Consider the following 12867-nt stretch of genomic DNA (forward strand, 5'->3'; position numbering starts at 1 on the left):
TTCATTTTCATTGTGTCAGTGATTGTGCTATCCTTTATGTTGGTACAGCCCCAATCAATGTGTGGTGCTCAATAAGTAACAAGTGCCACCTTTTGAAACCTCTCTTCTACCATTCATATATGACCATTATCACTGAATTATCTGAATCCAAGTTTATCCCCAAAATTGCATTACACTCCTCGTTACATATTTCTCTGTATAAGCATGAAAATAAATACAAAATTAATTCTATACAATGCATTTTTAGCGTAACATTATTATAGAGTCATAGTCAAGCCATAGTTAAGTGCATTACAGAGAATAAAGATATGGGGTGGGATTTTCAACACCCGAAAGAATTTGGATGTGAAATTTCTATTAATTTTCATGGAAACTGGATAGCCAAATCCTCTGCAGAGCATTGAAATTTCAGCCTTGGTCCATGCCATAGAATCCTATAGTCTACTATATGCGAGAAAAAAAAATAAGATTCACATAATCGATAGGTGTTTCTCAATCCACAAATAGCTGCAGTTGTGTATAATTTCATGGTTGGTTTCCATTGAGCATCTTTCAGCAAAGCTAAATAAGCATTTTATTCCAGAAGTTATCTTCCATTTCTGCATTTGATTCTTTGCAGATTGGAAATGTAGGTTTACTATAAATAGTTAAAGTGAACTTTTGCAATTATAAAGTCATTTTTTTAATTTTCAAAATGTAGCAAATAAAACATTTGTATTGTATTAATGTACCTAAAGCAATAGAATGAAAGTTTCCATCATGTGTAATTACTATAACATTGAATTATGACTTGAAAGAAGGATATTGTTATACAAGCATTGAATATCCTATAATCCAACTTGGGGCTCTGTTCTCTAATGCAAGTATTTTTATGCATAAGCTTTAAAACCAGAATGCAAAATGAACAGCACATTGAAATTATGCTATTGTTTGACAAAGTATTATCTATGTAGTTTCTTAAATCTTATTGAATAATGCTAATGTAGCTTGGTATTGTTCTCCGATTAAAAAAAACACCTCTCGGAATTTAATATAATTATGGTTCTATTAAAATTTGACACAATAGGGGAAAAAAGCCTGTTTCAAAATGTCTAAGACATCTTTCCACATGTTCCTCAGACAACATATTTTGTTAGTTAGCCAGTAAACCTATCATCTGAAACAAAGGAGAAAACATTTTTATGTAGAAGGTAACACCAGGGTGATCACATGTCCTGATTTTATAGGGACAGTCATGATATTTGGGGTTTTTTCTTATATTGACCTATTACACCTCACTCTCTATCCTGATTTTTCACACTTTCTATCTGGTCACCCTAGGTAACACAGGGAAATCCTCACTGCATCATTGCTTATTCATGGTTTTCACTAAAAGCAAGAACATAGGCACATAATACCTGATGCTAAAGCAAGGCCATGGAGTCGTAAGATAAAGAAAAAGCAGTAAAACAATAACAATTTCAGTAAGCAATACTATAGTTATGCAAAACTTGCTAAAATAAGATTTCAGATCACCATTGTATTCATTTGTGATGCCATACACAAGAAAAAAATAGTTAACTGAATTGGGCAAATTGGGATTTGACACCAACAAATATTCTACTAGCAATTTGATTATAAGCCAGAAACATTGTAAGAAGTTTTACTCTGCTGTTTGATGTTCTTCCATGAGGTATATTGATTATGTGTGTATACTGCTGTCGGTGAGTGAAAATCCTGTTCAAAGTAAGGTGGGAACCCCACCAGTTTACAGATAAGTACATGGAGACCCGCAGAGGAAAGAGTTATATAAGCACTAATGGTTATCAACATTCTTGGGAAAGCAAAGGACTCCTCTTGCACAGAATCTGGAAATCTGTACTCACCCATAACTGTGAGCTCTGCAGAGGCACTACTGTTCTCATTCTTGTAGCTGACAATGCAAGTGTACGTCCCAGAATCGTCATCAGTCACATTAGAAATAAGTAAGTTACTGCCAGCCAGTAATGAATATTTTTTGGATCTGTAACATTGACCAATAAATAAATAAATAAAAACCATGTTCACATTCATCTCCAATAAAAAGTACTCAGGATCTAAGGTACTCCATAGAACCTTCTCAGCTGGCTAGCTCTGATCTTATAATGTTGTTATTAAATGTGATAATTAACTTTTGGATGCTGCTCTACCTGATTTAAATACCATTTCATAAAAGAAGACATTTATGGCCAAATTCTACCCTCAGCTATGCATGCACAGCTGCAAATGAGGAAAACAGGAGTTTCATGTGCACATCCAGTCTTATTATTACTTAGAATGAAAGCTTGATCTCCTCAAAGCTGAACCAAACTGACAACATTTAAAATGATAGTTAATGTTTTACCCGTACTTCACCCTGGGAAACGAACTTTCATTACATAAGAGACGCGTGTATGAAATACCTGACAGGAATAATTTCATCTCCTCGCATCCATGTGAAGGTGGGTGTGGGAAACCCAGAAACACAACACTCGAGAACGGCATCTTTTCCCTCAAGGGCTACCACATTTGACGGTCTCTGCTGGAAAAATTGCTGTCTGTGCAAACCCGGATCTATGAAGGAAAAAGAGAGTTATCATAAAATGCTATTTGTGTTCAGAACATGGAGCAAAACAGCCTATCAATAACGGACCCAGGGAATTCAGGTCTTCAAGTCTTATCTCTGAAGAGGGAAAAAAAAAGTTAATAAAGAATTATAGAAAGGGCTATGGAACGAAGATCTGATGGAGCTGTTTGTGGATGGAAGCCAATGGAGCTGTTTGATTCTGGGGTGATGCTATCTTTTTGAATAGCTGCAGAAGCATTCTTTAGAGATTCTTTGGAGTCAGAGTTGAGTCTTGGGAAGGCCACAGAAAAAGTTGCACTTGAGGCAAAAAGAGACAAAGGCATGTATAAGGATGTCAGAAAATCTGGGGTCAAGGTAGTCACGGCATTTTGAAAGTGGTGGTAAGCAGATTTACAAATATGAGAGATGAGAGAGAGGAAAAGGGAAGCTCTAGTAAATCAAGGAAGTCATCAACATTATGAACCATGGACAGAAACAGAAAGGCTGAGTTGAGAAGGAAGCTAGGAGAAAGAGTAGTGTCCAAAAAGCTCCTTTGGCTCAAATTTGCTGGAGGGATGTTGAGAAACAGCTTCAAATTTAGTTGGTAGTAAGGCAGGCAAAAAATAGACAGAAAGAGTGACCAGGAAAAAGTCAAAGTGTAAAGTTTGGACAAAGACAGACAGACATCACTATATTTGTTTACTGTATGTGTGTGTGTGTATATATGTGTATATATATATATATATATATATATATATATATATATATATATATATATATATAGTAAGCATCAAGAAGTTTAACTAAAATAGCATGTTAGTTTACAGGGCAGATAAAACACTTGAGAACAGAACTGTGGAAATTCCTGATACGCCATGGGGATGAGATGTCTTAAGTCTGTTCCAATTCTATTTAAAATGATTTCTGAAGACACACACACACACTATAACTACCATTACGTATACTTCCATATCACCTGACAAACACTGACACCTGCAAATCTCACTTAAGTTAGCAGGAAGCCATAGTACTTAGCATCTCTCAGGATCAGGTCCAAAGTAATGGCTCTGTTTTACCAAACATATAGCTAGAAATTTTATTTATTTCTATTGTGACAAAGTTCCTCCTCTACCTTGGTGGGTCCTGCGCTTATTGGCAGATTTGCTCACTTCAGTGATCTTCCCCAGTGTCTGGGTCAACTTCTCCTGTGTCTGATCAGGAGTTGGGAGGTTTGGGGGGAACCCGGGCCCACCCTCTACTCCAGGTTCCAGCCTAGGGCCCTGTGGATTGCAGCTGTCTATAGTGCCTCTTGTAACAGCTGCATGACAGCTACAACTCCCTGGGCTACTTCCCCATGGCTTCCTCCAAACACCTTCTTTATCCTCACCACAGGACCTTCCTCCTGGTGTCTGATAACGCTTGTACTTCTCAGTCCTCCAGCAGCACAGCCTCTCAGCTCCTTCAGACTCTTGCTACCAGCTCCTCACACACACACCACAAACTGAAGTGAGCTCCTTTTTAAACCCAGGTGCCCTGATTAGCCTGCCTTGATTGGCTGCAGGTGATCTAATCAGCCTGTCTGCCTTAATTGGTTCTAGCAGGTTCCTGATTACACTAGTGCAGCCCCTGCTCTGGTCACTCAGGGAAGAGAAAGCTCTTTCTCCAGTGGCCAGAAGACCTCCTTTCTGCTCCTCTGCTGTGGAGGGTAGGAGGGAGAGGGCTGCTGCTGCTGTTGCTGTTCCTGTTCCTGCTGGGCCCTCACTGCTGCTACTGCTCTGGCTCCGGCTGCTCCCCTGGCTGGGCTAGACACCACCACCCACCCCCTTTCTCTGCTGTCTGCTTGCTGGCCGGCTACTAGATTTCCCCCCCACCGCCCAGTTGCTGCTGTTGCTCCACCCACAGCCCCTTTGGGGGGGGGGCTGCTGGCCCGCTCCCCAGAGGAGGGGCGTGAGGGACCCCAGCTCCAGGCCTTGTTGCTGAGGAAGCCACCACCACCATCTTCTGGGCGGGGTCCCTCCTGCCTAGCCACCAGACCACCACCTGGAGCTGCTGGAGCTGCTGTGTTAGCTGCTGTGTTAGCTGCTGGAGCCCCGAGGAGAAGGAGAGTGCTGCCTGCTGCTGCTGGAGGACCTCGTAGAGACTCTGAAGGCCACCGTGGAGGGGGCACCTAAGGACTGAGTATTTTTCGGACTGTGCTCTTGTGGTGGGGGCTTGGACTGTGTCTGTTGGGACAGTGGGGGTGTGGCGTGGAGCCTGCCCCCGGTCCATCTGTGTCCCCCTTCGCCCCCACCACCATCGTTGCCCCCTCCACCACCCCCGCTGGCGTTTTTCCATCTGCCTCATTCTCCTGCCTCTGGGACTGAGCTGCTCACCTGGCTTGCCACGCCCACCTCCACCATTTGGGCCTGCAGCAGCAGCCAGCTGCATTGACTTTTTGCACAAGTGCCCGTGGGCGCACACCCCACCCCCACCCCCTTGGCCTGACCCCCTCTCCTTTGCCACATTTGTCTGCCCCGCCCATTTCCTCTGTGGCCCTGACTGTCCTGCCCCAGCCCTGCAGCTAGCCCCGTGGTCCCACTGCCCTGTTCCTAGTTTGATTTTCCCCCAGGCCCTGTGATCCCCAGCCCTGATTGGCCCCTCCCCTCGTGCGCCCATGCCCCCTCCCATGCGCCTGTGCCCTTCCCCCATTTGAGTTTGCCCTTGTTCACTGCACCCCCCCCCGATGTTGTTAGCCCCCCTGGTCCCCTAGTGCAACTAGAGGAGCCGGAATTCCCCTCTGGGTCGGTGGCCTGCCACCCTCCCGCCCCTGGGTCCTTGCTTGCTCCCCACGCCCCTTTAGCCTTCCCTTTTTGGCACCCTCCTCCCCTGCCTGCAGCCTAGCGGGGAGGGGTGGTCGCCTCCTTTCCCTCCCCTCCCCTCGCTGTTTGTCCCCCTTCCCGCTCTCGTTATGGCGGGGGACGCGGCGGGGGAGACCCCTCGCGATGCTCCCACCGCCCCTCCTCCCGAAACCCCCGTGTCCAATCCCCGAGCCTCTACCTCGACCGCCGCCGCCGGTTTACCTGCCACTGCCCCCGCTGGGGCACCGGCAATGGCGAGTATCGGGGAGACGTCCGCTGCTGCCACGTCCTTCGCCCCTTCCAATTCGGAGGGAGCCCCCCCAGCCGGTCGGAAAGGTCGGGTGGGAAGAAGAAGGGTAAGGGCCCAGATATAAAGACCAGGCCCTCCATGGCGGGGACTACCCCCGCTGCCGTGGTCCCGGTACCGGCCGCGGCATCCCTCCCCGCTGTTCCCTCTACCAGCTCCGCAGGTGTCCCTCCCCCGGCCCCCAGGGCATATGCCCAGGTGGCGGCGGCCCCCCCGCCTGCCGCTACTCCTCCGCCTGCCGCTTCCACTACCATCTCTAGCGGCCGGGGCCCCTTTCCCACCTTGACTAGGAAGCACGGCGTCCGTTGCCTCCTGGTGCCCGCCTCGCCCCACGTCGAAACCTATGTGAGGCGTTGGCGAGTAGTGGGGCCCACGGCCAGTGTGGCGGCCTCCAAACTGTACGGGAAGGTGGTCTTCGTCCTGGCGTCGGAGGCCGCCGCCCAGGAAGCGGTAGAGATGGGTCTGGCAGTGGGGGGCGTGTTGGTGCCCCTGGAGCCCTTGGAAGACCTGGGGGTCCGCTTGGTCCTGACCTCCGTCCCTCCCTTCCTGCCCAATGCCGCCCTGCTGCCCGCCCTTTCTGCCCTGGGGCACCCTATTTCTGTCATCAGCCCTCTCCCGTTGGGCTGCAAGGACCCCGCCCTCCGTCACGTCCTCTCGTTCCGCCGGCAAGTGCAGCTTCAACTGCCGCCGGCGGCACGTGACGGAGAGGCGCTCGAAGGGTCCTTTGTGGTCCCTTACCAGGGAGCCTGCTACCGGGTGCATTATTCTACGGGGGAGGCCCGGTGCTACCTCTGCCGGGCGATGGGGCACGTCCGGAGGGACTGCCCCTTGGCCCGGCACGGAGGAGTGTCCGGGACCCCCGAGCCCCGGTATGGCGCCGGCCCCGTCACCGCCAGTGCCCCTAGCTGCCCAGCACCTGAAGCTGCCCCTCCTCCTTCTCAGTCCACCGCTGTGGAGGAGGGTGCAGTGGAGATAACGCCGAGCGTGGGAGAGGGCCCGCCCCAGGGAGACTCCTCCCTCGTTCCTGTTGCCCCTCCGTTGCCTCCCCGAGTCCCTAAGCCGCTGCCCTTGCCCCCAGACCTGACCCCTGTTAGCCAGCCCCTGGATGATGCCATGGAGGGCTGGTCCTTAGTGCAGGGGAAGCGGGGCAAGCGGAAGGCTCCAGTCCCATTACATCTTTCGGATTCGGAGGCCCCCTGGAAGAGCAGGAAGGGGGTCTCTGATGACGAGCCTTCCGCCTTGCCCCCCAACGACGCCCGTTTTGTGGTGCCGGCTGGGCGCGACGTGGCAGCACCGGACGGTGACGCTGCCCCTCCTCCAGGGTACCTTCCTGAGGAAGCCCTCGAGGGAGCCCCCCTTGCCCGCTTGCCATCCGCAGCCTCCGCGAGGACTGAGGTGGGCATCGCTTCAGGTGTTGGCGGGGAGGGCCCCGGGGTGGCGGACGGCGATCTCCCCTCCATCTACGAGGAGATCGAGGCCCTGGGTCTGACCCCGGTTACGCAGGGGGAGGACGACCCTTTCCTAGCGGGCCTCGATCTGAGTGACCTCACCTCGGTCCCCCTGTCCCCGGTTTCCCCTCCCCTGACTGCCGCTTCTGCTCCTGCCTCTGAGGGTCCCCTGGGATCCTCCATCATCCCGGCTGCGGGTGGCACCCCGCTGATGGCCGCCGAGCCCATCGAGGCGACGGCCAATGCCCCGCTGCCCGGACCCGATTCCCAGGGGGTGTCCCTCTTGGGTTTGGACCAACCGACCCCTTGCCCTACTCTTGTCCCCTCCACCTCCCGTGATGCCATTGCCGCCCCTCGGGATACTCCCCAGGGTGCGGCCTTAGTTGTTCTTCCCTGCTCTGACCCATCAGGGGCTGCTGCTCTCCTTCCGCCGCCCCCTGTTGAACTGGGGAGCGGGGCGGGCCGCGTGGCGTCGGCCCATCGGACGCCACGTCGAGGGTCTGCCCCCTGCCTGCCCGCCTTGGTGGGCCACGGGGCTGTGCCGGGGGCCCCGCCGGGGGACGGTCATCGGTCCGTTACCCCGCCCCCCCATGCGCTGAGGGAGGAGCTGCGGGCGTTCCTTGAGGACGTCCGTGGCTCCCGTAACAAAGTCCAACTCGCGCTCCAGCGGTGGGGGGATTTCCATCTAATCCTCTGGGCCGCAAAGGCCCTCATAGGGGAGGGTAAGGGGACTGGGAAGCAGGCCGCCGTGACCTACCGGCGGGTCTGCCTCTTCCGTGACTCTCTCCTCACCCACGGGTTTGGTCACGGATTGCTGCGTGGCCCGACGGAGGCCGTGGGCGTGTCTGCCAGCGAGGATCCCCCCCAGCACTCCTCATGGCGACGATCATCTTTGCCACTTTGAACGCCCGGGGCTGTAGGATGGGTCTCCGCAGGAGCCAGGTGCTCTCCTTCCTTCGGGTCGGGGGGTACTCTGTGGTTTTCCTGCAGGAGACCCATACAGATCCGGCCGCTGAAGCTAGCTGGCGGCTGGAGTGGGGGGACAGGGTCTACTTTAGCCACCTCTCGGTTCGCTCGGCGGGAGTGGCGACCCTGTTCTCCCCCGACCTACGGCCCGAGGTGCTGGGGGTTGCCGAGGCTGTGCCGGGCCGCCTGCTGCACCTCCGGGTCCGCATGGCGGGGCTTGTGGTTAATCTTGTCAACGTCTATGCCCCGACATCGGGCCCGGAGAGGTTGCGTTTTTATCGGCAGGCGTCCGCCTTCCTCGGCTCCCTGGATCCTCGTGAGTGCCTGGTCCTGGGCGGGGACTTTAACACCACCCTCGAGGAACGGGACCGCTCGGGGACCGAGCAGTGCCCGGCCGCAGCGGACGTCCTCCGGGAGATCGTCGAACGCCACTTCCTGGTGGGCGTCTGGCGCGACCACCACCCGGACGACGTCTCGACTTTCACCTTCGTCCGGGTGGAGGCCCATCGGTCGCGCCACTCCCGGCTGGACCGCATTTATCTGTCACGTTTCCACCTTTCACGAGCCCACTCCTCCAGCGTTCGGCCGGCCCCCTTTTCTGATCACCACCTTGCCACCGTGACGGCCTCCCTCTGCGCGGAGAGGCCGGGGCCGGCCTACTGGCATTTTAATAATAGTTTGCTGGAGGACGTGGTCTTCGTGGCGTCCTTCCGGGAGTTCTGGCTGGCCTGGCGAGGGCAGAGACACGCCTTTCCCTCGGCGCGGCGATGGTGGGACCTGGGGAAGGTGCGCGCCCGGCTCTTCTGCCGCGACTGCACCCGGGGCGCCAGCCGACGGAGGGATGCGGCGATAGAGCAGTTGGAACGGGAGGTTTTGAAGCTGGAGAGGCGTCTGGCCGCCAGCCCCGAGGATCCATCCCTCTGCGGAGCGTGCCGGGAAGCGGGAGCTCCGGGCCCTCGAGGATCATCGAGCCCGGGGTGCCTTTGTTCGATCCCGCATCCGCCTCCTTCGGGAGATGGATCGCGGCTCCCGCTTCTTCTCCGCCCTGGAGAAAAGGAGGGGGGCCAAAAAGCACGACACCTGCCTCCTGGCGGAGGACGGCACCCCCCTCACGGATCCGGCGGAGATCTGCGGGAGGGCCAGGGCCTTCTACGCGGCTCTTTTCTCCCCGGATCCGACCGATCCTAACGCTTGCAAAGTGCTCTGGGATGGACTCCCGACGGTCAGCGCGGGCGACCGGGACCGGCTAGAGCTGCCTCTCACTCTGGCCGAGTTCTCGGAAGCCCTCCGTCGCATGCCCACCAATAAATCTCCGGGCATGGACGGGCTGACCGTGGAGTTCTACCGCGTGTTCTGGGACGTCCTCGGCCCAGACCTAGTCACCGTCTGGGCCGAGTCTTTGCGGGCGAGCGGGTCCTCCTCTTTCGTGCAGGCGAGCCGTGCTCGCCTTATTGCCGAAGAGGGGACCTCCGCGATTCTGAGAATTGGCGTCCCATCTCGCTCCTCAGCACAGACTATAAAATCATTGCAAAGGCCATTTCGATTCGGCTAGGGTCCGTGCTGGCGGACGTGGTCCACCCGGACCAGACCTACACCGTCCCGGGCCGCACGATCTTTGATAACTTGTATCTGGTCCGGGACCTTCTGGAATTAGGGTGTAGGGATGGTCTGTCGTTCGCCCTCCTGTCCCTGGATCAGGAGAAGGCGTTCGGGTATCTCCTGGGCACTCTGCAAGCGTTAGGCTTCGGACCCCAGTTTGTGGGTTTTCTCCAGGTGCTGTACGCTTCCGCGGAGTGTCTGGTCAGGCTCAACTGGACCCTGACCGAGCCGGTCAGCTTCGGGCGAGGAGTACGGCAGGGGTGTCCCCTCTTGGGTCAGCTGTACGCTCTGGCGATCGAGCCCTTCCTCTGTCTCCTCCGTCGGAGGTTGACGGGGTTGGTGCTCCGGGAGCCGGAGCTGCGGCTGGTCCTGTCGGCGTACGCCGACAATGTGCTCCTCGTGGTCCAGGACCCGGGCGACTTGGCACGGGTGGAGGCTTGCCAGGCCATTTATTCGGTGGCCTCCTCCGCCCGGGTCAACTGGGTCAAGAGCTCTGGCCTGGTGGTAGGGGACGGGTGGCAGGCGAGCTCCCTCCCACCCGCGCTTCAGGCCATCCGGTGGAGCGCGGGTCCACTGCTCTATCTCGGCGTTTACCTTTCTGCCACGCATCCGTCTCCGCCGGAGAACTGGCATAGTTTAGAGGGCGGGGTGAGGGCGCGGCTCCGGAAATGGACAGGACTACTCCGGTGCCTCTCTCTTCGGGGGAGGGCGCTGGTGCTGAATCACTTAGTCCTGTCCATGCTCTGGTACCGGCTCAACACCCTGGTCCCGGCCCCGGATTTCCTGGCCAACCTCCGGACGGCGGTTCTGGAGTTCTTCTGGCCAGGAACGCACTGGGTCTCTGCAGGGGTCCTCCACCTGCCCCTGGAGGAGGGGGGGCAGGGCCTGAAGTGCCTGCGCACTCAGGTCCACGTCTTCCACCTCCAGGCCCTGCAGAGGCTCCTGTACGGTGTGGGTAGTCCGGCGTGGAGCGTATTGGCACACACCTTCCTCCGCCGCTTCCGAGGGCTCCGATACGACCGGCAGCTCTTTTCTCTCCATCCGAGAGGTCTTCCGCGAGACCTCTCTGGGCTGCCGGTCTTCTACCAAGACCTCCTCCGGACCTGGAAGCTCTTTTCAACGACCAGGTCCGTGGCGGCCACCGTGGGGGTCGATCTCCTCGCGGAGCCCCTGCTACACAACCCCCAGCTCCGTGTGCAGGTGGCGGAGTCCCCCGCGGTGTGCCAGAGGCTGGTCTTGGCAGGAGTCACCAGGGTCGGAGACCTCCTGGACTACGACCGGGGAGACTGGCTGGATCCCCTGACGCTCGCTCAGCGCATGGGGCTCTCCAGCCTTCGTACCCCCCGGCGCGTACTTCAGGAGGTGAAGGCCGCTTTACTGCCCGCTGCTCGGGTTTACCTCGACCGGGTCCTGCGAGAGGGCACGCCCCGCCCACCTTCCACCCCGGGCCCTGTGGATCTTTTTATCGGGCCCCTGCCCCGTGGCCCCAGTCACCCCCCTCGCCCTTTCACTGCAAGCCGGCTGCCCGATCTGCAGCCGGTTTTGTTCCAGACCGCGCCAAGGAAACATCTGTACACGCTCGTGCTCCACACGCTTCACTACCTCACCCTCGCGTCCCGCCCCGATACGAAATGGCGGGACCTCCTGCCACCTCTCGAGGGTGAGGAGCCCCGGTGGGCCAGCCTGTATTCTGCCCTAGTCCCGAGGCCCGCCGGGGATGTCAGTTGGCGGCTCCTTCACGGGGCCGTGAGCACGGGCGTGTACTTGGCGCGGTTTACCCCTGTCCCCAACACCTGCCCCTTTTGCGGCGTGAAGGAGACCCTGGCGCATGTTTATTTAGAGTGCGCCAGGTTGCAGCCCCTGTTCCGGCTCCTCTTGGATCTCCTATTGCGTTTTTGGTTGCACTTTTCCCCTCACCTGTTTGTCTATGCACTCCCTATCCGTGGCCCCACGAAGTCGCGGGATCTCCTTGTCAACCTCCTCTTAGTCCTGGCCAAACTGGCCATCTATAAAACCAGGGAGAGGAGGTTGGCCGATGGGATTTCCTGCGACTGTGGGGCCTATTTCCGCTCCTCCGTCCGTTCACGCATCCGGGCGGAGTTCCTCTGGGCGGCGTCCACTGGCTCCCTTGACGCCTTCGAGGAGCAGTGGGCGTTGTCCGGGGTTCTCTGCTCGGTGTCCCCATCTGGTTCCCTTCGTTTAGCCCTGTGACCTCACTCCCGCTCCTGTTTTTTTTCATTAGTTGTCCCATGTACTTAGTTGGTGTCCTGGACCTGTGGATCCTCTCCTTAGGCTGGGGGGAGGTCCTTTAGCAGTGGGCGGGCTTCGCCCGCCCACTTCCTGGATACTAATAGGACCAGACTCCTGTACCCCACTGCTCTGGGTCTGTCACAATATGCACTGGATGATCTGTTGTTGCTCCATGCCTACTGTATACCCAGCCTTCCAAGGTACACATGCCATGCCCAACCGCAAGTTAGTAGACACAGCACAGGATTTACTTTGTGAAATTCTATGAGCTGCATTTTGCTGGAAGTTGGATTAGATGATCAAAATGGCCTCTACGATCACTACCTTAGAAGGCATAACAAATATACAGAAGTAAAAATCTACATGCTGTTTTAAAAAGGCCAATTTTCCAAAGCTAAAAACAATTGTGAACAGAATTGAATAAGAGACAATATTTGAACATTAAAATTTGAATGCCAGTTAGGAATTGTGACTGCTTTATTAGATGCTCAGAAAAACCCACTCTTCTGCTACCATGAAAGAAGGTTTCTTTGGTTAAAAAAGTCTTGATTAAGAGGGGAGATAAAGTCAGCAGTAAAAACTAATATGCAGAAAACAAATTAAAAAGCGCGGAAGCGGATAGCAATGAATACAAACTAGGAGTTAGGAAATGCAAAAATGAGACCAAAGGTATCAGTGATTTTTTTTTCCAGCCAGTTAGGTTAAGGGCAATAAGAAATAATTCTTTAAATAGATCAAGAATAAATTAAAGCCTAGCACTATTACAGGTCTGACTAACACTCAAGGATGATAGAATTATGCATCATGATGCAGAAAAGGCAGAAGTATTCAATACATATTTCTCTTGTATATTTTGAAAGAAGCTGTTTAATATATTCCTATATTAAAGTGATAATT

General features: G+C 54.7%; 1 protein-coding gene across 1 annotated transcript in view; it reads right to left on the minus strand.

The window, feature by feature from the left end:
* Positions 1-459: 459 nt before the first annotated feature.
* The window catches only part of LOC120394671 (netrin receptor DCC-like), a 40133-nt gene continuing 27725 nt past the window's right edge, over positions 460-12867 (minus strand). The window contains exons 2-4 of the mRNA XM_039518891.1: positions 2421-2571; positions 1866-2002; positions 460-637 (exon numbers count right to left, since the gene is read on the minus strand). Coding sequence (XP_039374825.1) covers positions 471-637; positions 1866-2002; positions 2421-2449 — 333 coding nt within the window. The 5' untranslated portion in view covers positions 2450-2571 and the 3' untranslated portion in view covers positions 460-470. The remainder of the gene's footprint in view (positions 638-1865; positions 2003-2420; positions 2572-12867) is intronic.

Source organism: Mauremys reevesii, unplaced genomic scaffold, assembly GCF_016161935.1.
Source record: "Mauremys reevesii isolate NIE-2019 unplaced genomic scaffold, ASM1616193v1 Contig72, whole genome shotgun sequence".
NCBI classification, from domain to species: domain Eukaryota; kingdom Metazoa; phylum Chordata; order Testudines; family Geoemydidae; genus Mauremys; species Mauremys reevesii.